Source organism: Leuciscus leuciscus, assembly GCF_965113295.1.
Source record: "Leuciscus leuciscus genome assembly, chromosome: 3".
Lineage (NCBI taxonomy): Eukaryota > Metazoa > Chordata > Actinopteri > Cypriniformes > Leuciscidae > Leuciscus > Leuciscus leuciscus.
Window position 1 is genome coordinate 19,473,483 of NC_138727.1, and position 20,142 is coordinate 19,493,624.

Here is a 20,142-nt window from a genome sequence, read left to right on the forward strand (position 1 = left end):
AATTCATGTAGGCTATAAAAAAACAGTCTTTAGAGTTAAAATTGTTATTTTTGCACTTTTTTCTGAGAGTGTACAGTCTCTCCAAATCTCGCTTCTATCCACGTGGACTTGCATGTCACTTAGCTATAACAGGTTCAGTCCCCTTGATGCAACCTGACGTTATAGTGTCTTGATCAAGGACACACAATGGGGGCACCACTTACATCAAACATCAGCCTTACTAGGATTCAAGCCAAACAGCAGAATTTTAAACATTAAACCACAACACTGCAACCAGCTTCGGTGTCCTTAGTTCTCTATTTAAAGGCTTTAATCAGCTTACCAGATTGAAGATCGTCTCCACAATGTCCCGATTGGAGACTTCACCAGCCTCCAGGAGCCCCGCCAGCACGGCGAACTTCATGCGGATTCCTCTGATGGGGATCCCAACAGCGCTGTCACCTGCGCTCGCCATGACGGAGTCAGGTGAGAGGGGAACAGGTGAAACACCTGTTTGACCCTACCGCCGAATTAAATCTATGGGAAAATACACGGAATATATCGCTCTCGTTAAGTTGACAGCTGTGAAGAACTGGTCCTGGTCTCCATTCACAGCCAGGTTATCCTTTAGTTTCTCGCGCTCTCGGCGGGAAGTGTCGGTTGATGTCACTACACCTGACTAACAAGAATTATTCTACGGTAGAGAGGGACAGCAGCATTAAACTTGACAAAAGAATGACGAAATCGCGTTGTGGTGAGCGCAGATAAGAAACCCAAAGCTTGCCAATCTCCGCCGGACTAATAAAGGAAAGACATTTAAACAAAAATGTCATTTAAGTGTTTGCGAGTGTTTGTCAAACAGGAAACAGCGGTGATGAAGAGATTCCGCGCAGGTAGACGTACCGATTAGAACAAGACGCAAAAAACTACAAAATATAAAGCAAGGAACGTCCGACATTGACTCTCGGCGGGCCCTCCAAAGAGAAGACAATCCTCTTGCTCCCTGTGGGAACTGTTGGAGTGAAGTTTCAGCGGTAACCCACTTTACAGCGCCATCTCTTCCTGAATCAGGTCCTAGTCCGCTCCGTCTCCGTCTCCGCCATGACAGTGGAGCTGCGTGAGAGAGAGCTGCGCATGCGCAGTGCGCACATAGAGCTGCGAAGGGGGGCTCAGGTGTGACAGGTACAAAGAACCTATAAGGACAAAGTGACACTTTATACTGAAGATCTCGAGTCATGGAAGCTCTGTTGTGGTTTACGATAGTGCTCTGCTGCGAGAATAACATGGAGACATCTGCAGGAGAGAATAATGGCGCGTTTCCACTGAGCAGTACAGTACGGTACGGTACAGTACGGTACGGTTCGGGTCTGTTAACCATGATCTGGCTAGCGTTTCCACTGCCAACAGTACCCTTACTTGATGGGCGTGGTGTTTCGATCGACGTCATTTTCGCGCGAAGAAGAACATAGTAAACTACAATGGATGACATATACAGCAGATCTTGTTCTTGCTCCTCGACATGTTTGTCACAAGAAGACAAGCGCCGACATTAGGCTTTTCTCAATATTAAGTACGCAAAGTTTGTACTTGCCATGTGCGACTCCTACATGCAAATGGTACAGCGCGTTCTTAAAAGGTCACCCAGCTCGCTCTGCTACTCCGGTTATCTCTGTTACTCTGTATGTACATTTTAAGCAACAATAAAACGAAATATGTTATAAAACACTACTCTGCCTCTTTTCGTTTTCATTTAAATAAATTAAACATTATAGGGACACAAATGTGGTTCATGCACAACGCATATTGATTATTCACTGCACGTTATACGTTATTCTATTTAACGTTATAACAAAACGAAATTTAAAACACAACCCTAACGTTACCTCTTTTCGTTTAAATAATACAAATAATTACACATATTACAGGCAATATATGCATTTGTACAAATGTTGCAATAAACATCAGTGTTAATCTTGTAATAAGAAAATGACAAGAAACCATATTTCTTTTTGTAAAATTTCAGTTTTATCAATAATAGCCAATATAAAAGTTTAAGTAAAAGGTACAAGAAGCTATACAATAAGAAATAAAGCAAACAATTCAGTCAAATGTCCAAATGCTGCGCTCTAATCTAACATTACAACAGTAAAGTTAAATACAAATAGCCTATAATATGAAACTAAACTTAGCCCTCGGCCAAAACGATTGACAGGGAACGAATTATATATTCACGAGACCAAAGATCGCCCGTTAGGTCTGCACAAGACGAATTATTATATCTCATGTTTAACCACTACCGTCGGAGTCATCGGCGAACGTCAGAAGAACTTAGCCGAGGAAAGGCTCATCCAGCCGGGAAACATGAGCGCCGAGCGCCCGCTGATCGCATGGATCTCACAACCGGGGAAAAACAAATAATCTTTATAAATAAACCACAGATTTGAGCTTTAAACAACTACATTCTCGCCTGAAAAACTCTTAAAATTACATTTCGTGACACAGTAACAGTAGTATTATATTAAACTGTATATTAAAAAATGGCGCTTCTTATGTTGTCATTCCCCTCGTCGTAGCACGCGCAAGTGACGATTCTCTGTCAACCAATCAACGTCCTGCAGTGAGTCTAGCTCCACCTTTTAGTACCGTACCACTGTGCTAGGTACCCCAACGGAAGGGTACCCAAAAAGTGGTACGGTACGGTTCGGCTTTTTGGTACCATTCTCAACTTTTGGCAGTGGAAACGCAAATAAAAGGGTACCGACCCGTACCGTACCGTACTGTACCGCTCGGTGGAAACGCGCCATAATACTAGCATATTCATCAGAAACGAGGTTTATACCAAGATTTTTAGCCACTAAGATTTTAATGTTGATTGTTTATAATCAAAAGCATACATGCACAATATAATCTTTTCTGCTCTTCGCTTGCCTAACAAACAATTTACAAATAAATTCAAAGATTGCGAGTGATATTTGCATGATATTTTCTACTTAAAAATATAATTATTTATTCACCCTCATGTTGCTATATTATATTATATATATATATATATATATATATATATATATATATATATATATATATATATATATATATATATATTATATTAAACATTTCTCAGTCTCATACAATAAAAACCAGTGGTGTTGTTTGGGCCTCAATATTCTTCAAAATGTCTTTGTGTTTTGCAGAAGAAAGAAATGCATACAGGTTTGGAACGACATGAAGGTGAGTAAATTATGACAGAATTGGGTGAATTATTCTTTAAAGTCAGCATGAAATGAAAATGCACTCTATTCACCTTCATCTACTTTGTAAATGCATGTTATAGATCTTATTGTGAACTATTTATCCATATATATAAATGTGTATTTAGTCTGCTTAAATCCCGTCCTTACACTAGGCTACTTACTGCAAGCTTACATTCACATCTCAAAATCCCATCAACAATCAATAAATATAACTAAGTCCCCGCCCTACATTTTTTTCTTTTTTGATAATGCGTTACATCCATATGTATGTCACAATAAAGACAAAAAAAAAAATCTGTTACTACATCCGTTTCACTGCAATAATAATAATTTTTTCCTCCTATTTAAATAGATGTGTGATATACTTTAAGGTAGTTTAGATTTACAATGTACAATTCTTTAATATTTCACTTACAGAGGGTTAAAGCACATAACAAAGCACATATAGTATATCATTATTGAGTTGCATTATTGAGTTGCATGTAAACTTTAATAATTACTCTACTCTGACAGACCATTAGCCTATTATGGGGTCTTGAATTTTAAGAAATTTCTTAGCCTTAGCTTTAAGAATAAATGTGCTCACTGTATCATTGAATTCAAAGTGTGGTTTCATGGCCCCTTTGAGTCGTTGCCAAGGAGTCAGCAGCACATTGACTTTGTTGACTCTATATACAGTCCCTCAGGGGCACAGAATTAAAGGTCTAGATTTTGTAGCAACAAAGATCAATTTATCTCACAGACATTGAACTTTATACTGACATCCTGAAGGCCACCACACAGACACATACATGAAAATGCTTATGTTTTTATGTTCTTATGGTTATCACCATTTTCCTTCTTCCAAATGTTTTCTTATAACAAAAAAACGTCTATAGTGTTTGTGGTAGGTATAAGAAAGCCATATAGTGCAAAGAAAGCCTTATGCTGATGCAAAATGTCAGTTTTAATTATGCAGCTATTATGAGTGAGGGAAGTGTTAGCTTTTGCTATTGGTCTATAAAGAATGGTGAGAAAGATTATGTTTTGAAATAATAATGGAACTCAGTCATCTGAGCAGTTCACTCAGATTTAATAGAGTGGAATGTTCCTGTTGCCATTAGGGGATTGATGTCATAACTTGCTCTCAGCCACCTCTGAATATTATCTGCTACAGTTTGGCCCTTTCATTTGACGCTATGTTGTTTTTAAAGTGTATTTAGACTTATGACACGCTAACTATAAAATACGTAGGCTAATTCACATTGTAGGCTATAGTAAAAATTGTATGGGCACTAAAGTAATAGGTCTAGACTAAACTTCCTTTTTCACCCATTATTGATAAGCGGTTTTCAAATTCTGTATAAATAATAGTTTGGCAGATGGTGAATTAAAGAGGACAATGTGAAACAGAAGTTTTTTATTGTCAAATAAGCATGTAAATATCGAAAGTAGTTTAACAATGCGTCAAAACACTAGATGGCGCACGTGTGCTTTACAGAAACAACAGTGAAATATCGCGAGATATGTATATTCTCGCTGTGGCTTTAATTCTCGCGGTATTTCCTCACTTCCTCCTCTTTCACTCCCTGTGTTCAACATGGCAGTCGGCAAGAATAAGAGGCTGACCAAAGGTGGCAAAAAAGGTGCCAAAAAGAAGATGTAAGTCACAAATGAAGCTCTCGACTTTGTCGTTATACTGTTATAAGATAATCTGTTGGATATTTGATGTTTGTGGGTTAAGGATGAGATCGATATATAGAGGATTGTATGTAGCGGTCCTGCTAGTCCGGCTGGCTTACTGGTGGCCTGCGCTGTGTAATGTGTGCTCTGTTAACTTTCGGTCAGAGCTTGGTAGGTCCTAGTACTGTTTTCTTATGTACTAGTCCTACAAGTTCCATAATGTGTTTATATTCAGCAAAAATTAGGAAGTTAAACTGACAATGCTAACATAATGGGGCGCTAGCTAGTTTTCCAAACACTCTACTGACCTAACGTAAGACTTGCAGTGTGACACATGTGTTAGATTCTTACATTTCATTTAGAGCTTTCATATTTCTAGACACCACATCCGAAATAAATTTAAGACAACGTTAGCATTTGCATTATAAAAATAAGCTTGTACCTCTCCTAAAGTATTTACATGCGTGTTTTGTCTTTCAGTGTGGATCCATTCTCCAAGAAGGACTGGTACGATGTCAAAGCACCAGCCATGTTCAACATTCGCAACCTGGGCAAGACTTTGGTCACCAGGACTCAGGGAACCAGTAAGTGCTTTTATGTCCATGGTGTCTGTTTCCACACAGATTTTAGCATGAGTAGTTAACCCTACTGGGAAAGGGCAGATCTTGCTGTACAATAAATGCCATGCATCCCAATAGTTTGATACAAATCAATATGTGTGCCTTATTGCAGTGGGAATACATGATGACAGTAGTTTCAGCCCCAGATGAAAAATTATTACTGTTGTGACATCACTTGGCATTCCCATAAAATCCATGTTCATTAGAACACTACAAACCGCAGCAAATTTAACACTGTGTCACTGTAATCTAGGAATTGCCTCTGATGGTCTGAAGGGACGTGTTTTCGAGGTCAGTCTGGCTGATCTTCAGAACGATGAGGTTGCCTTTCGCAAGTTCAAGCTAGTCACAGAAGACGTACAGGGCAAGAACTGCCTCACCAACTTCCATGGCATGGACCTCACCCGTGACAAGATGTGCTCTATGGTCAAGAAGTGGCAGGTAAAAGCATACTTGCCACACAGAAAGGCTTCATTGCTAAGGCACTACACTTTTCATTTCATTCTGTTCCATTCATACGCACGCAAATGCTAAAGACCAGAAATCAAGCTCATGTGAAGAAGTGTGCAAATTTGCTGTAGTCCACTTCCAAAGTTCAAATTTGTATCACTGGAAGGCGTGTGACTGTTGAAAGATCGATACATTCCAGTGTGACATCTTAACTGAATTAAAAGAACAAACTTTAAAGGGATAGTTCACCCTAAAATTTAAGTTAATTCATAAATTACTCACTTTGGTTGCATTCTAATGCTGCCTTTCTTTCATGGCCACAAAAGGATAAAAGAAAAAGTCCAGCTTGTTCAAATAATAGTGACCAGCATCAACTTTTTAATTGTTTTCATCACAATTAGACATGTTGACAATTCATCAATGAAAACAGTTAAAGGAGAACTTGGTAACTTTTAACTTAATAAAACTGTCTAGAAATCATTTGGATGGTTAGACAACCTGTTCTGGTGATATTGGTGACTTTCCCAGCTCCCCCCAGCGTTCCCAGGCGGAAAACCAACCTTGCAACTTGGGGACTACCGTCCCGGCAAGATAGAAATGGGAAGTCTCGTGAGAAACGAGAACGAGCGCGAAACACGAATTGCTTTACGGCAATTCGACATAAACACACACGCATGTATGATGTATCACCAGATTACCCACCTCGGTAGACATAGCTCCACGCGATACAGTTGGCTTGCTCCGATCAAAACAAACGCATATGAGAAGCGGTAGAGAGGGGGAGGAGGCCGCCGCAAGTGAGTTTTTACGACCTTGTGAAATATACGCCCCCCCCACAGCTGTAGGGGGAGCTCGTGGGGAAAACATGCGACAACAAAAGGGAAAATCAGCGAAGAAGTGACGTTCGCTAGAGTTGCCGAGTTCTGCTTTAAGACAAGAAAATAATCCGACCACATGATGGCAAACCTGATTAACCGCTCTTGTGTGACGTTGAACACATCGCTAGTAGGGGAAAAAATCGATTCTTAAATGCACCCCGATGCGGACGTGGACAATTCTGAATCGAATCGCAAATGTCAAAAATCGATTTTCTAAATGTTAATTGTTAACGGAATGTTGACGGAAGGCTAAAGGTGCCTGGACAGTGGCGTGCAGCTGTGCACATAACAGAGACACATGATGGTTGAGCGAGAAATCTGACTGGCGCCCTCTGTGTTAAAATCTAGCATAACTTTGGCTTCTATGAAGTTGAAGGGAAAAAGGACCTGGACAAGAGCCACACTTTATGCAAGTGAGGCTTGGGTGACGAGGTCGCACTGGTTGATAAGAGCTGCAACTTTTTGTTACATACGAGAAACATCAAATGGCAAATGAAACGAAAGTTAAACTAAACTGAGCTATTCGTTTGAAACGTTTTGCACAGCGCAAGCTCAGAACAGGTTTACTCGTAGGCCGATCTCAATCATGCGACACAGTTATTACACAGCGCTGGGAGATCCAGTGAGAAAGCGTTTGAATTCACCGCAGAATTAATAACATCGCAGTGAGCAGCATTCAAATTCGGCACAGAATTCTGTTATAAACAACACATGTCAGATCAAACAGCGCTGACGTGGAAACCAGGATGACCTTAAAAGCTTCCACCCAACTCAGAAAAGGCAAAGCGAATTACAAACTCTATCGCAACATTTATTGCCAAGTCAATTCCCAATATTTGTAATAATTAAACAAATGGAAGTAAATGCATTATGGATCATTACAAATACTTTGCTTTAAAAGTACCAAATAGTCACACTGTGAGAAAGAAAATGTGATTGGCAGTAGAATGGTGGGGGAAAAAAGCAAAGTTATTAGATGCGAATTGAACTTTTTTTTATTACTTTTTTTTTTTTACTTGAGCTGCACATTTTTTAGAATGCCGTTTCATGTGTGTGACACGACATGTCTGCCAAAACATAAAAACAATAGGAAAAATAATGCAATAACCTGTAAAGAACTACTACTGTATGTTTGATATTTCACATTTGCCTGATGGTGACAGGCTCAACGGTGCTGTTATTTTCTGTACCCCTTTGGTATTGTGTTGTAGAATTGTGTTCTAAGATCTTGATGCACAATTTTTTTACATCTTACATTTTTGGGATTAATTACTTGTCTAATTGGAAAAAGCTGTTTGTACTGCAGCTATTTTTGTGCAGGCAGTTTTAAAATTCTAATTGGTTCCTTCCCATTAGACAATGATTGAGGCCCATGTTGATGTGAAGACCACCGATGGCTATCTTCTCCGTCTTTTCTGCGTGGGCTTCACCAAGAAGCGCACCAACCAGATTAGAAAGACCTCCTACGCTCAGCACCAGCAGGTCCGTCAGATCCGCAAGAAGATGATGGAAATCATGACCCGTGAGGTTCAGACCAATGACCTCAAGGAGGTGGTCAACAAACTGTACGTATAATGTTTTCCATCTTTTTTTATGGCATTACAATTTTGTGTTAGATAGGAATATGGACCTCCAGGGCCCGACTCCCCTGTGTAATTCAACTTGCAGCCCTTATTTATTGAACCAGCTAGTTAAGGTCTTCAGTATAAGTGGGATATTTACTCTGGTTGAAATACTTGATTGACAATTTTATAGGTTGTGGTCAAATGATTTCTTAATGTTTTTCAGTTGTGGTTTGTGTAGATGACTTATATTTTGGAACTTGTTACGAATAAAGTATCTTTAGCATAATTTTGAGTGCTGAGGTCATGGAGATTAAGCAGGGGGTGGAGTAACTCTCTTTACCTGGGTTTAAACCTGAAAGTTTTGTTGGCTGTCATGATCTATAACTGTTAAGCAGCTGTGTGTAAGTAATGGTTCTCTCTCCTATTGTTGCGCAGGATTCCTGACAGTGTAGGCAAGGACATTGAAAAGGCCTGCCAATCCATCTACCCTCTACATGACGTCTATGTCAGGAAGGTTAAGATGCTGAAAAAGCCCAAGTTTGAGCGTAAGTGAAGTTGTATGATAAACAACTTAATTTTCAGACTTAAGCCTCTTCTTTTCTTTTTTTCTTTTACTTTTCTTTTTTTTTACATTTATGCTCATGATGACTGACACTTAAATGTAGTTGTCAGTTGTTGTAGCACAACTTCATGGTCAGGGTACCATGCATTGATGCTTTTTTTGTTGGACATTACAAAAGTTGTTTTAATTACATGAAACTTCCCCTCCTAAACTGACCAAATTAGTTTAGCATAAATCTTTAAATCTCTGGACTTTGTACAAAATATTTTCTTAGGTTTAGCATGAGTCGAGGGGAGAAGTGAATATCCACTTGTGAATGTAGTATGAATGAGTTAATGTATTTATTATCGTACAGTTGGTAAGCTGATGGAGCTGCACGGTGAGGGTGGAACCAGCAGTACTGCTGCTAAACCAGCAGAGGGTGACACTGGGGCCAAGGTGGAGAGAGCTGACGGATATGAGCCCCCCATCCAGGAGTCTGTCTAAAACTTCCAACACAAGCAGCTGGTCAATAAACATGTAAATTTGACTCTTTGCATACTGTTATTTTTTTTCAGTAGATATCACATCAAACCTGCTGAACATCATGGTCATGCTTTTGTATTTCCGGTCAGAAATATCACCATCTATTTTGACATGCTAGAATTGAGACAGTGGTGCCATATTTGATGGAATTGGTAGTATTGCAGTAAAATTTTCATTTTCAAATCAGACAAGCTTTTGCACATCAACTTTTGATTTTGCTCAATTTTAATGTATGTACTATAGCGTTCTTAGCAAACTTTCAGGGTTCCTACACTATGGAATTTGATATTTGTAATTTCCAGGTCTGGTCGTATGGGGGGGGGGAACAAAGAAACCGCACTGAGTAGAAGAGAGAACACCGGTGGTGCTATTCATCAACATAACTTGCACACTTTTCAAACTACACATCCTCAGCATGATTACGTTCATTGTTTTGCTTTAGTGAAAGTTACATATCAAATATAAAAGGGGGATCTATTAAACTGGCTGTCAAATGAGGCTTTACTGAGCTCTCCAGCTTTGGCTAAATTGTAATATAAACAAAATGCTATTGGCTATTTAAAAAAAAAAAGGGAGAGCTGTTGTGTCCCATCCTGTTTCAGTGAGTTACGTCAACGCATTGAATAATGCTGCATGTTTCAAGGCACTTCTGTGGGCCTTGAAGTATACAAACATGTTGAATTTCAGACCCTAAAAATGCAAGCCCTGAAAATTCTAGAACTGTTAATGCAATGGATATTATAATTATTTATCTTCAATTAGGGCAATTCAACATGAGCTTTTTTCAAATGCATTTGTCTTTATTTTACATCCATAGACATAAACAATGTGCAGGTGCTGGGGGTGCTCCAGGACAGGTTGGAAAACCCCTGCACTAATGTTGTGCTGTAATACTACAAAATCATTATCCTAACCTTTATCTTCGGCGCAAAATCTCAGCTGGCCAGACAGCGATTCTTATATATATATATAAATATATACAGTGCCTAACTGAATCACTGTATACACAATAAACAGTGATTAACTTATTAAATATTGGTGCCTAGGACGCAGTATACCATGTGTCACAATTTCAGCGGATAGCCCTGTCAGAAATTTTAGACAATAAGATGAAGCAAAAAAAATCCTACAGAAACAGCAGATTTTTATTTAGGTTGATCAGCATCACGTAAATGATGACCAAAGGATTATAGTTACTTATCAGTAAGAGTTTGAAGGTGATTTGATAAACAATTCCGAGCAGAGTAGCATGACCCATTGTAAAAGGCTCTGCACGGAGAATTTTAAATGTGGTCTAAAAAATTACAGAGAAGTCTGGTACTTTGAGTCTGGAAAATGTCCAGGAACCCTGAACTTTATAGTTAATAATCTGATCTTTCTAATGTCAATAACACATGACAGAAGACAGAACTGGTGAAATACTCTACGGTTCGCAACCTTTTTGACTCAGAGGTACCTGGTTGTCCAGCACAACATTTGAAGTTAGATTATTTTTAATATTATAATTATCTTATCACTTTAAATACTTTAGTAATCCTGGAAGTTTGCCTTTGTCCCCTGGTTGAGAACCACTGCTCTATTCGCCAAGAAAATGTGTCAGTCAGTGTGGACACAAGATGGCACTGGACATTTGTCTCTAGTAGTGTTTAAAAATGCTTCAATCTAAATGACACATAATATTTCTTAATGTAAAAAACTATTAATACTGTATATAGAAAAATAAGCAGAAATACAGTAAAGATCGGACAAGTAACACCCATATAGCAGTTCATGAATATATTTTTAGGATACAATGGATATAGAATATTAACATTTATAAATACATTAGACAAAACCACAATTAAAATAAACTGGAAACAAGTCACACAAAAAAACTTTCTTCTGAGGCTGCCTCTGATGAATCATTCTATTACCACTTCCTCCCACCTGCACAGAAAGAAAAAGACAAAATATATTTTAAAAAAAGCTAATAATTATGTAGTGAATAAAAACTTATTCTGAAAAAGAAAAAAAAGAAGAAAAAAATCTGAAAGTATATTTCCTTCTCCTGTCCACTTACCTGTAATAACCTCTACAAAGGCTTTGGGGAAGAAGCCTTCTCTGCCATTCATCCTTCCACTCCACCATTCATCATCTATGTGATCCGTGACCAGGATCCTGTCTCCCTGCTGGAAGGGCAGGTCCCCCTCTGTCTCCGCTGTGAAGTCATACAGTGCCACAGCCCACTCTTCAGCCTATAGAGATACATCAGACATCTCACAGATAGAACACTTCATATTAGAGGTCTTCACGGGTCCACTTCTATCTGAAAACCCGAGGTACGACCCAAGCGGGTTCAGGTTCAAAACGTCGATGAGTGCCTCACAAACCAGTGGGGTCTGATATTAGTAGCCTCTGGTCTTGGGTAATTTTAAATAAATATGCTTTTAAGAAAATGGACCTGTATTAATTAAAAATATTATTTTAAATGTTTAGTAATTAAACAAATATATATTCTATGACAACTTTGTTATCCCACTTTCTCTATCCGCACTCTGCAATAGAGAATGTGAAGATGCATCACATCGTGTTGCATGCTGGGACGGCGGCGCCATCTTGTGAGGATCACTCACTGCTACTGATACTGAAATTGATACTGATACCTGCTTATCTTTTGTTTTGTTTGTTTAAATTGTTGAAATATAGTGGGGAAAAGAATGATATGGAGATGATATCACATTAATAATAGAAAACATTTGCTATGATCTTGGACCTTGTTAAAAAGTGTAGGTTTTTTATTTGCAGTGGGCAGATGTTTAGTATTAGGTTATGTTGAGTAGAAATCAATAAAAACATGATTTTAAAGGTTAGTCATATGCACATAAAATAATCCTTTAGGAACAATAGCAGAAAAACAGCAGGATCCTCATTCATAACAATATGGCGCATGAACAAAACAGTTACCCAAAATTCAACATGGCGTGATGTCAACTTTACATTCTCTATATCGAGGCTTTCGAGAGAAAGAAATCTGGGATTTTCTCATTAATATTAACATTAATATAAATGTTCATGTCATTTCAAGTGCAACATAAAGCTTATGAGTGGTTTGTCATGTTTGTACTCAAACAAAACAATTGTGAAAATCCACGGAAAACACATTCTTTTTGACATTCACAAAGTAGATATAAGCTACATTATCTGGCAACAGGGCTTAACAGCGCACAGTCGTGGCCAAAAGTACTGGCAGTGATATAATGTTGTGTTTGGCAAAGTTTGCTGCTTCCGTTGCTGTTGTGGTGTTGATTCACATTGTTTTCAGATTATTGTGCAGGGTGATCAGATGCATTTAAAATAATTGCAAAAAAATGGCAAAAAAAAAGAAAAGAAAAAAACTTTACCATAACCCGAATTTCACAGTTTTTTGGCCCTGGGACAAAACAACCAGCTAATATCAGTTCACTAATCATATCAGCACATGTGAAAGTGTGAACAAGTACTAGTCAGGTGAAATCACATATCATTCTGATTGGATTATAAGAGCAGACTGATTGTTATAAAAGGAGGCAAGAAGTGCTTCCGATCATTATGTTCTTGTATTAGCGATTGTTACCTCCAAAGAAAGACGTTCAGCCATCATTGCTTTGCAATCAAAATGGCCTCACATGCTGCAAAGAATAAAGCACCTGAAAGAACCATTAACTGGATCATCAAGAACTTCAAAGAGATAGGTTCAACTGCACTGGAGAAGGCTTCAGGACTTCAGTGTCCAGCAAGCGACAGGACCTTCTCCTCCTGAGAATTCAGCAACAGAATCGTGTCACCACCTGTGCAGAGCTTGCTCATTATTGGCAGCAGGTGGGTGCGAGAGAGGACAAGACTTTTGGACAACGGCCTGGTGTCAAGAAGGGCAGCAACGAAGTTGGACTTGTGGAAAGTTATTTTCTCTGATGAAGCCCCCTTCCAACTTTTTGGGACATCTGGAAAAACACTACCTGTCCTGTGTCATGCTAACAATAAAGCATCCTGAAACCATCCATGTGTGGGGTTCCTTTTCATCCAAGGGAGTGGGCTCTCTCACAATTCTGTCCAAAAGCACTGCCATGAATAAAGAATGGTATCAAACGTCCTACAAAAGCAACTTTTCCCAACGATCCAAGAGCAATTTGGTGATGATCTGTGCATTTTCCAGCATGATGGAAACAAGGGTGATTATTGTGAAAGTGATCATGATAATGAGTGATAATGAAGTGGCTCAGAGATCATTAAATTAAAATCTTGGATACGTGGCCAGGCAATTCCCCGGATCTTAATCCCATAGAAAAAGCTGTGGTCAATCCTCAAAAGGCGACTGGACAAGCAGAAGACCACAAATTGTGAATGTATCGCCATCAGTCAGGATTTGGCCTAGAAGCTGATATCCTCCATGCCAGAGAGAATTGCAGAGGTTATGAAGAAAAAGGGTCAACACTGTAAATATTGACACTTTGCATCTATTGAATGTTTTTGCCAATAAAAGCCTTTAAAACTTATGAAATGCTTATCACTGTTTTTCAGTATTCAAAAGAAACATGTGAAAATATAATCTACAAATACTGAAGCAGAAAACTTTGCAAAATGTATGTCACTGCCAATACTTTTGGCCATTCTGTAGCTAACATAAATGTTATGAAGAAGGATTAGAGAGTGAATTTCATCTACAAATAAAGTAGGAAGATTGGGGATAATCTTTAAATCTAAACCTGCTGTGGTGTTTCTTATTTGCCATCAGGCCGGGTCGGACCTGGGTCTAATTTTATCGTGTCTGTCTTGTCAGGCTTTTATTTTTATATTTTTTTATTAATTCATGCACGTCAGCTTTGGGTAAGAAGTGTTCAAGTACGGTTCGAGTACAGATCTTAGGACCAGAGAAGACCTTTACTTCATATTATGAAAAAATGTGAAGTGAATGTTGGATGTAGAAGTGTTTGTTTTAAAAAAAAGTACACACAAAAATAAGTTTTTTTTTTTTTTGTGCCTTTTTTTTCTTCTCTGTTTTTGTTTTCCCTTTAAATTAAGTGTATTTTTCCAACCCCATTGGCAGATTTTTTGTTGTTGTAATTTTAAGCATACACTTTTTACAGGAAACAAGACTCAATATCTTATGTAAATTTTGCTTCTCAAGTAAATGTATCTTGATCTAAGTCAAGGAAAACAAGACAAAAATACTGAGAAAGAAAATCAGTTTTTGCAGTGAGTGTAACAGATTATCACAAAACAAAAAATATAGGGTGGGGACTTTCCATGTATTAGTTGTTGATTGGATTTTAAGATGTGGGTGTTGCACTTAAAAGTGCAAGGGGGTGGGGTTGTATAAGTCACCGGAAAGTCCAGTTATGACATTTTAATTAAAAATTGCGAGGTCAAAAAAATGTTTTTTACATTTTTCACAATAAGATCTATAACAGTTAGTTTTCATTTCATCCCAACTTTAAGTGCTATTCACCACTACAGAAAAGAGATAATGTGACAGATGGGGGAATGATACCTCACTGGCGTTGTAAGACGTTTGTGTTTTAAACGAACCAGCCTTTCCTGAGAAATAAAACACAATATATTAGATCTATAGCCCAGAACAGAATATTATGTAACCAAACACATGCAATAAAAGTACAATTCATAACAAAATGCTGTGCAATTTTACATGTACACTAAAGATTGTCCCAAGTCCTTAAATTAGATATATTCTAGCCCAATTCAGCCAAATATTTCAATTCGCTTTGTTAACTCGACTGATTCTCAAAGAGCCTGCACTAAAATCTATTTTACGAATGAATTTGACTTTATTACTATACAGTATATGGCTGTAAATTTGCACCATGAGCCAGAGAGAAGAGGAGCAGCTGTCCTCAAGAGGTGAATCTCCCTGTGCACTGCAGTGTAATGAATAATATGGAGGTCACAGTTTCATACAGCCCATAATGATACACAAACAGAAGGGCGAACTGTTCAGATTCCCGCCATAGGGAGAACGGTCCACTCATTGAGTCATTGGGACACTGATGCTGATACTGATCTACTGGTGTTATATGTAGATTAGCAATATACAAATGGCTGGATTATGGACAGTTCTAGAGCAAACAATGTGCTGCTGTTTTATGAAACTGGAGTGGCAAATTGAATATCCTGGTTCAGGGCATTTCAGAATTGCATCATTTGGGTTTACAGTATTAGTATATACAGTATGAGCCATGAATGCTCAGCAGTATCTAGATCAAAATGTTTAAACATTAAATGAAATGTGCATAATTTATGGATATATTGTTTGGGGTCTTACCACGCAGCGCAAACTTATTTTGAGCAGGTTTCTGCACTGTGGCTGGAGGAAGATCCTCAAGCACTTCCACATAGTTGAGAGGGAAAATGCCAACATGGCCATTCACTTCCCCACGAGCCCACTCCTCTCCCACATATTCTTTGAGCCAAATCATATCACCTTCAGAAAATGAGAGCTCATCGCTCCGCTCTCCGTCAAAGTCAAACCTTGCAACACACCTTGGGCTTCTGAGGAAAACACAGGGACATAAAATATGACTGGAATATTTTGAAGGTAATCAGATTAATTGTCTACTTGTGTTTGTCAATCTAGCATAGCAAAAGATCTGATTTAAAATGAAATCTGTTCATTTATTTTGGGATTGGGATTGGGAAAATAATTTATTTTGTGATTCTCACAATCGATTCCTGCGAGAATGACTTACCCGACAGGCTCAGGAGATGGTTTGGTTTTCCACTCACTTCTGGATGCTGGTGCAGATGTATCAGGCTTGTTCTGGAAAACAAAATTATTGGAACTGGAAGATACGAATGACTTTAATCAGTCCTACACAAACAAATTGTAAACACAATAGGACCTTTTTTTCTCAACAAATGGTCAGTAAAAATACTGCAGAATAAATAGCAAGATTGTCAGTTAAGATATCACTCAGTAGGGAATAGTTCATTTTAAACAAAATATTTGTTAAAGTGTGCTAAATTGATTACAAAAAAAAAAACCTTTGTAAAAACTGAAAATGTTATCAGATTATATATACTTGCTGTAGAAAGGGTCCAAATAATATCAATATTCAATTCAATATCAATATTTTTTTAATGTTTTAAATCTACTAGATGGGATTTGTCCCACTAATGCTTTAAAATAAGTCACAGGACATCATCTACTGTACTAAAATTCCCTATATACAATATTTACCAGTGTCTTGACGTAGTTAATGGGGAAGAACCCAGACACATTTCTGCATGTTCCCGTGTACCAGTCACTGTCCAGCTGTTCTACATTAGACACCACATCTCCAGCCTTTAAAGTCAGCTCTCCCGGCCCCTCTGAAACACAAACACATAACCATGTATGATTATTTTATGAGCTGCCTCACAATTGCGATTTTAAAAGAGATGTGTTTAATGAATGATTTTACAGAAACATAATTAAACAGTACTGTATGTGGTGATTACACTTTGCAAAAAAGCACTATGCATAAATATACTTGCTTGGAAAATAGACCCTTGTTTTCTTACACAGAACAGAACTGTCTCACCTGGAGTGAAGTCATACAGGGCTTGCACTTGTAGTGATCCAGTATTTTCCACCATGCCACTAAAAGAACTATTTTTCTGTAGAAACACATTGAGAGCCAAGATAGTACGCTGACATTACAAGACAGGATAGTAAACATAAAATATTTCAGGGATAATACACTTACTTACTATTACAAACAATATTAAACACTGATTCAACAATTGATTACCCGTGGTACTGGATTGTTGGGTAAATCTGTTAAGGGTGTGATAATCTTCATATGTGTTTTCTGCACTGTGCCCTTAGCGTTTCCTACTTGACATTCAAAGTTTTTGCTGTCTAATTCTTCAAGTAAGACAAGGACTTCATTTTTCTGTAGGGAATAAAGAATAGAAATGCTTACATTTCAAATAACTGAAACTCACTGACACGGACAAACCCATCAGTAACTTAAGAAGACGGCACTATGGGGCTAATGTAAATGTATTGACTTTGAGGTCACCTGAAAGGAGAGCTCCCCAGTGTTAGTGCCATTGTAGTCAAAGTCAGCAATGCCGTGGGGGATCTCAAGCTGTGTAAAGAGTGCAGAATTGCATAATTTTTTTCAGTTCTTCTGTAATTAAAGCTACTCTATGTAACTTTTTTGATAAAAAAAACAAAACAACAATTATATTAATGAGAGTGCAAAAAGAATCCATCTTCCAAAGCATGTCTTTACTTTATCCAGATACACCGATAAAAAATATAAATAAATCATATTTTAGAGCGGTCGGGACAAATTGCATATACGTCATTCACCTGTGTAATAAAACCTGAACCAACATTGCCTTGGCTTTTCAGAGGTGGCAAGAACTCTGAGATTTGAAGATCAAAAGCGACCCAGAGATGCTTTTTTACTCAACAGGTAAGATATTTTACTGAACTGATAGATATCCATGTAGCTCTCTTAGTAACATGAGCTCCTTCTAACATTTGACCACATTATACTAGCAATCAATATGTCTGCTGTTAAAGTCACCATGAAATCTAAGTTGACAATTTTGTATGTTTTTTAGGGAATATATTGCTTCTTATAAATGATTTACCCGTGCACACCATTATTATTTTTTTAATTCATGTTCCCAAAGAACACCACTTTCTCATATAACGCAGTGAAGCAGCCCCTGCACGAGTGAATAATTGATTCTCGAGTCATCGATATCAACAAATTCAGCACCATCGCCACGGACAACACCTGGTAACATCACACGTAAGAAGGTATATCTTAAGCAACTTCCTAAGCTATGTTTTGAGAAACACGCCTAGAAATGGTATACCTTTTAGTTAAGTTATACCTTTTGAGTTTTCGTAGCGCGCTAAGAGACAACAGCCCAGGTCAAGTCTCGCACTAAGCACTAAATTTTTTCTTGTTTGAGAAGCTGTTTCACTCACATAATACATCACTGTAAGGAAAAATATAGTATTGCAATTTCCATTTCATGATGACTTTAAGGTCTTTAAATGTAGACTTTTGTTGCTTGAGTTATTTATCAAGACTTTATTAAGTCAAAAACACGAGTGTAAAATATGGCACCTGCTCAGATTACATCTCTTTTAGATTTCCATGTGTACACTAGTGCCGTGAACCACATTCCTCTGCGCAGAGGAGCAGAGGCGAAGCACAACCAAAACAATGTTTTATTTTTTTAACCATTAGAAGGCAAACATTTACATAGTGTGACTTTCAATCAAGAAAATATGCAAGTAAAATAACATCTCACTGTGTATTTGTTGTAAAGACGATGTCCAGGGTTTGGTCTAGGCGGTAGAGCAGGTCCCTTTTTAGAAGCTCTGCGGTTTTGTTGCTGCCATTGAGGTTGTTGTTGTTTTGCTGGGACTATTTGTGAAAGTCCCGGATCTGAGGGCTTACGTTGGGAGCCATCTTTTCGTGGAGGAGGCGGTCTTCCCGGGCCTGTTTTAGCTGGTGGTGGGCGAGGAGGCAGAACCTTTCCTCCACTGGGCCTGAAATATTATTTACACGGAATTTAAGGGCACAGTACCAGAAGTGTCCACATGTTATCAGCATTGAAACTCTTTATTCACTGGCTCATACTGCCAACCCATATATCCATTGAAAAGAAAAACACATAAAGGCACATTTATAAGGTTGAGAAACCGATATTAGGACAGCTGTGAATAAATACAGGATTCAGTTACCGTGGTGGAAGAGACATGTCAGATGAGAAACTCAAGTCCTGAGGAAAAAAATAAATCAAGAACAAAAATATTCAATGTTTAAGAGAAGTCACTGTTTTCTTTCAAGACATATTTTATACAGTAACGATGTAAATACAGAATACATCAGAGAATAAGATAATATTGTTCATGGTTTGTCACAATTGTTTAAGACAGAAATACAATATTTGGAAAATATCACATTTGGAAGGTAGCAGTAGATTATTATTATTAGTATTATTACAGTATATATTATTATAAAGGCAGACATGAATACTTGTCCAACATATCACAAGTGCATGTTATTGTGGCAACCTAAGTACTAAACATGATGTTATTATTATTCCGGTAGATAGATGTAAACATTACTTTGTTCGAATTTGTTCAGCAAGATTCTTTTTAAACTGTTGCTTCTTAATGACAATAGCTGACTTGGAGGAAACTTTTTTACACTTATGTCCATTATAGAGTCCATACTTGGCAATGAGAATGTAACACATAATACCCAAAATCGAGCATACACTACATAGCTAGAAGCATCTGTATTCACATACTTGCAGAATATGTTTCAGACCTGAGGAAAAAGTGGACAAGAAAAACAAAGAAAAGTCCCTATTATTACGTTTAAAACAGCATTTTATCCTAATCGCCCACTGCTTTAGTGCTTGTTGCACAGCTGTTGCAGGTTTATAAGGTCTTACTTTGCGAGCGGGTTTAGCAGGTGGAGGTGGGCCGCCCACAGGTTTTTGTACAGGTAAAGCAGGAGGAAAATCTGCCGTTTCTTCAGGGTCTGAAAAGCAGAAATCCATTCACTTACCATGCAATAATGCATCATATTTTTATAGAGAATATTAAGTTTGGGGGGGACATAATACTTTTATACAGCATGGATGCATTAAAGT

At 38.0% G+C, this 20,142-nt stretch overlaps 3 protein-coding genes and 1 long non-coding RNA gene across 7 annotated transcripts in view; 2 read left to right on the plus strand and 2 right to left on the minus strand.

Moving 5' to 3' along the window:
• lrba (LPS-responsive vesicle trafficking, beach and anchor containing) overlaps positions 1–1,084 on the minus strand; it is a 262,441-nt gene extending 261,357 nt beyond the window's left edge. For both annotated transcript variants that reach the window (XM_082164352.1, XM_082164351.1), the window contains exon 1: positions 323–1,084. In XM_082164352.1, coding sequence (XP_082020478.1) covers positions 323–454 — 132 coding nt within the window. In that variant the 5' untranslated portion in view covers positions 455–1,084. The remainder of the gene's footprint in view (positions 1–322) is intronic.
• Positions 1,085–4,736: 3,652 nt separating this feature from the next.
• Positions 4,737–9,496, plus strand: rps3a (ribosomal protein S3A). The gene is made up of 6 exons (XM_082164380.1): positions 4,737–4,871; positions 5,373–5,476; positions 5,766–5,953; positions 8,197–8,405; positions 8,841–8,950; positions 9,323–9,496. The coding sequence occupies exons 1-6, from the start codon at positions 4,810–4,812 to the stop codon at positions 9,451–9,453; spliced, it is 804 nt and encodes a 267-aa protein (XP_082020506.1). The 5' UTR covers positions 4,737–4,809; the 3' UTR covers positions 9,454–9,496.
• A 14-nt stretch (positions 9,497–9,510) lies between these two features.
• The window catches only part of sh3d19 (SH3 domain containing 19), a 33,210-nt gene continuing 22,578 nt past the window's right edge, over positions 9,511–20,142 (minus strand). For 2 of the 3 annotated variants that reach the window (XM_082164369.1, XM_082164367.1), the window contains exons 9-20: positions 19,942–20,030; positions 19,223–19,260; positions 18,787–19,027; positions 17,529–17,597; positions 17,256–17,399; positions 17,046–17,121; positions 16,703–16,833; positions 16,212–16,282; positions 15,788–16,014; positions 14,999–15,045; positions 11,552–11,726; positions 9,511–11,418 (exon numbers count right to left, since the gene is read on the minus strand). In XM_082164369.1, the coding sequence (XP_082020495.1) occupies positions 11,402–11,418; positions 11,552–11,726; positions 14,999–15,045; positions 15,788–16,014; positions 16,212–16,282; positions 16,703–16,833; positions 17,046–17,121; positions 17,256–17,399; positions 17,529–17,597; positions 18,787–19,027; positions 19,223–19,260; positions 19,942–20,030 (1,325 nt within the window). In that variant the 3' untranslated portion in view covers positions 9,511–11,401. The remainder of the gene's footprint in view (positions 11,419–11,551; positions 11,727–14,998; positions 15,046–15,787; positions 16,015–16,211; positions 16,283–16,702; positions 16,834–17,045; positions 17,122–17,255; positions 17,400–17,528; positions 17,598–18,786; positions 19,028–19,222; positions 19,261–19,941; positions 20,031–20,142) is intronic. The other variant, XM_082164368.1, reaches the window with a different exon arrangement.
• On the plus strand, positions 11,734–14,578 carry LOC309494927. Its single transcript, XR_014204487.1, has 2 exons — positions 11,734–14,428; positions 14,471–14,578. It is a non-coding gene; the product is annotated as an uncharacterized lncRNA (long non-coding RNA).

Coding starts and splice junctions, on each gene's coding strand:
- rps3a (XM_082164380.1), top strand. CDS start 4,810: ATGGCAGTCGGCAAGAATAAGAGGCTGACCAAAGGTGGCAAAAAAGGT. Junction 5,954..8,196: donor CTATGGTCAAGAAGTGGCAG/GTAAAAGCATAC, acceptor CCTTCCCATTAG/ACAATGATTGAGGCCCATGT. Junction 8,951..9,322: donor GAAAAAGCCCAAGTTTGAGC/GTAAGTGAAGTT, acceptor ATTATCGTACAG/TTGGTAAGCTGATGGAGCTG.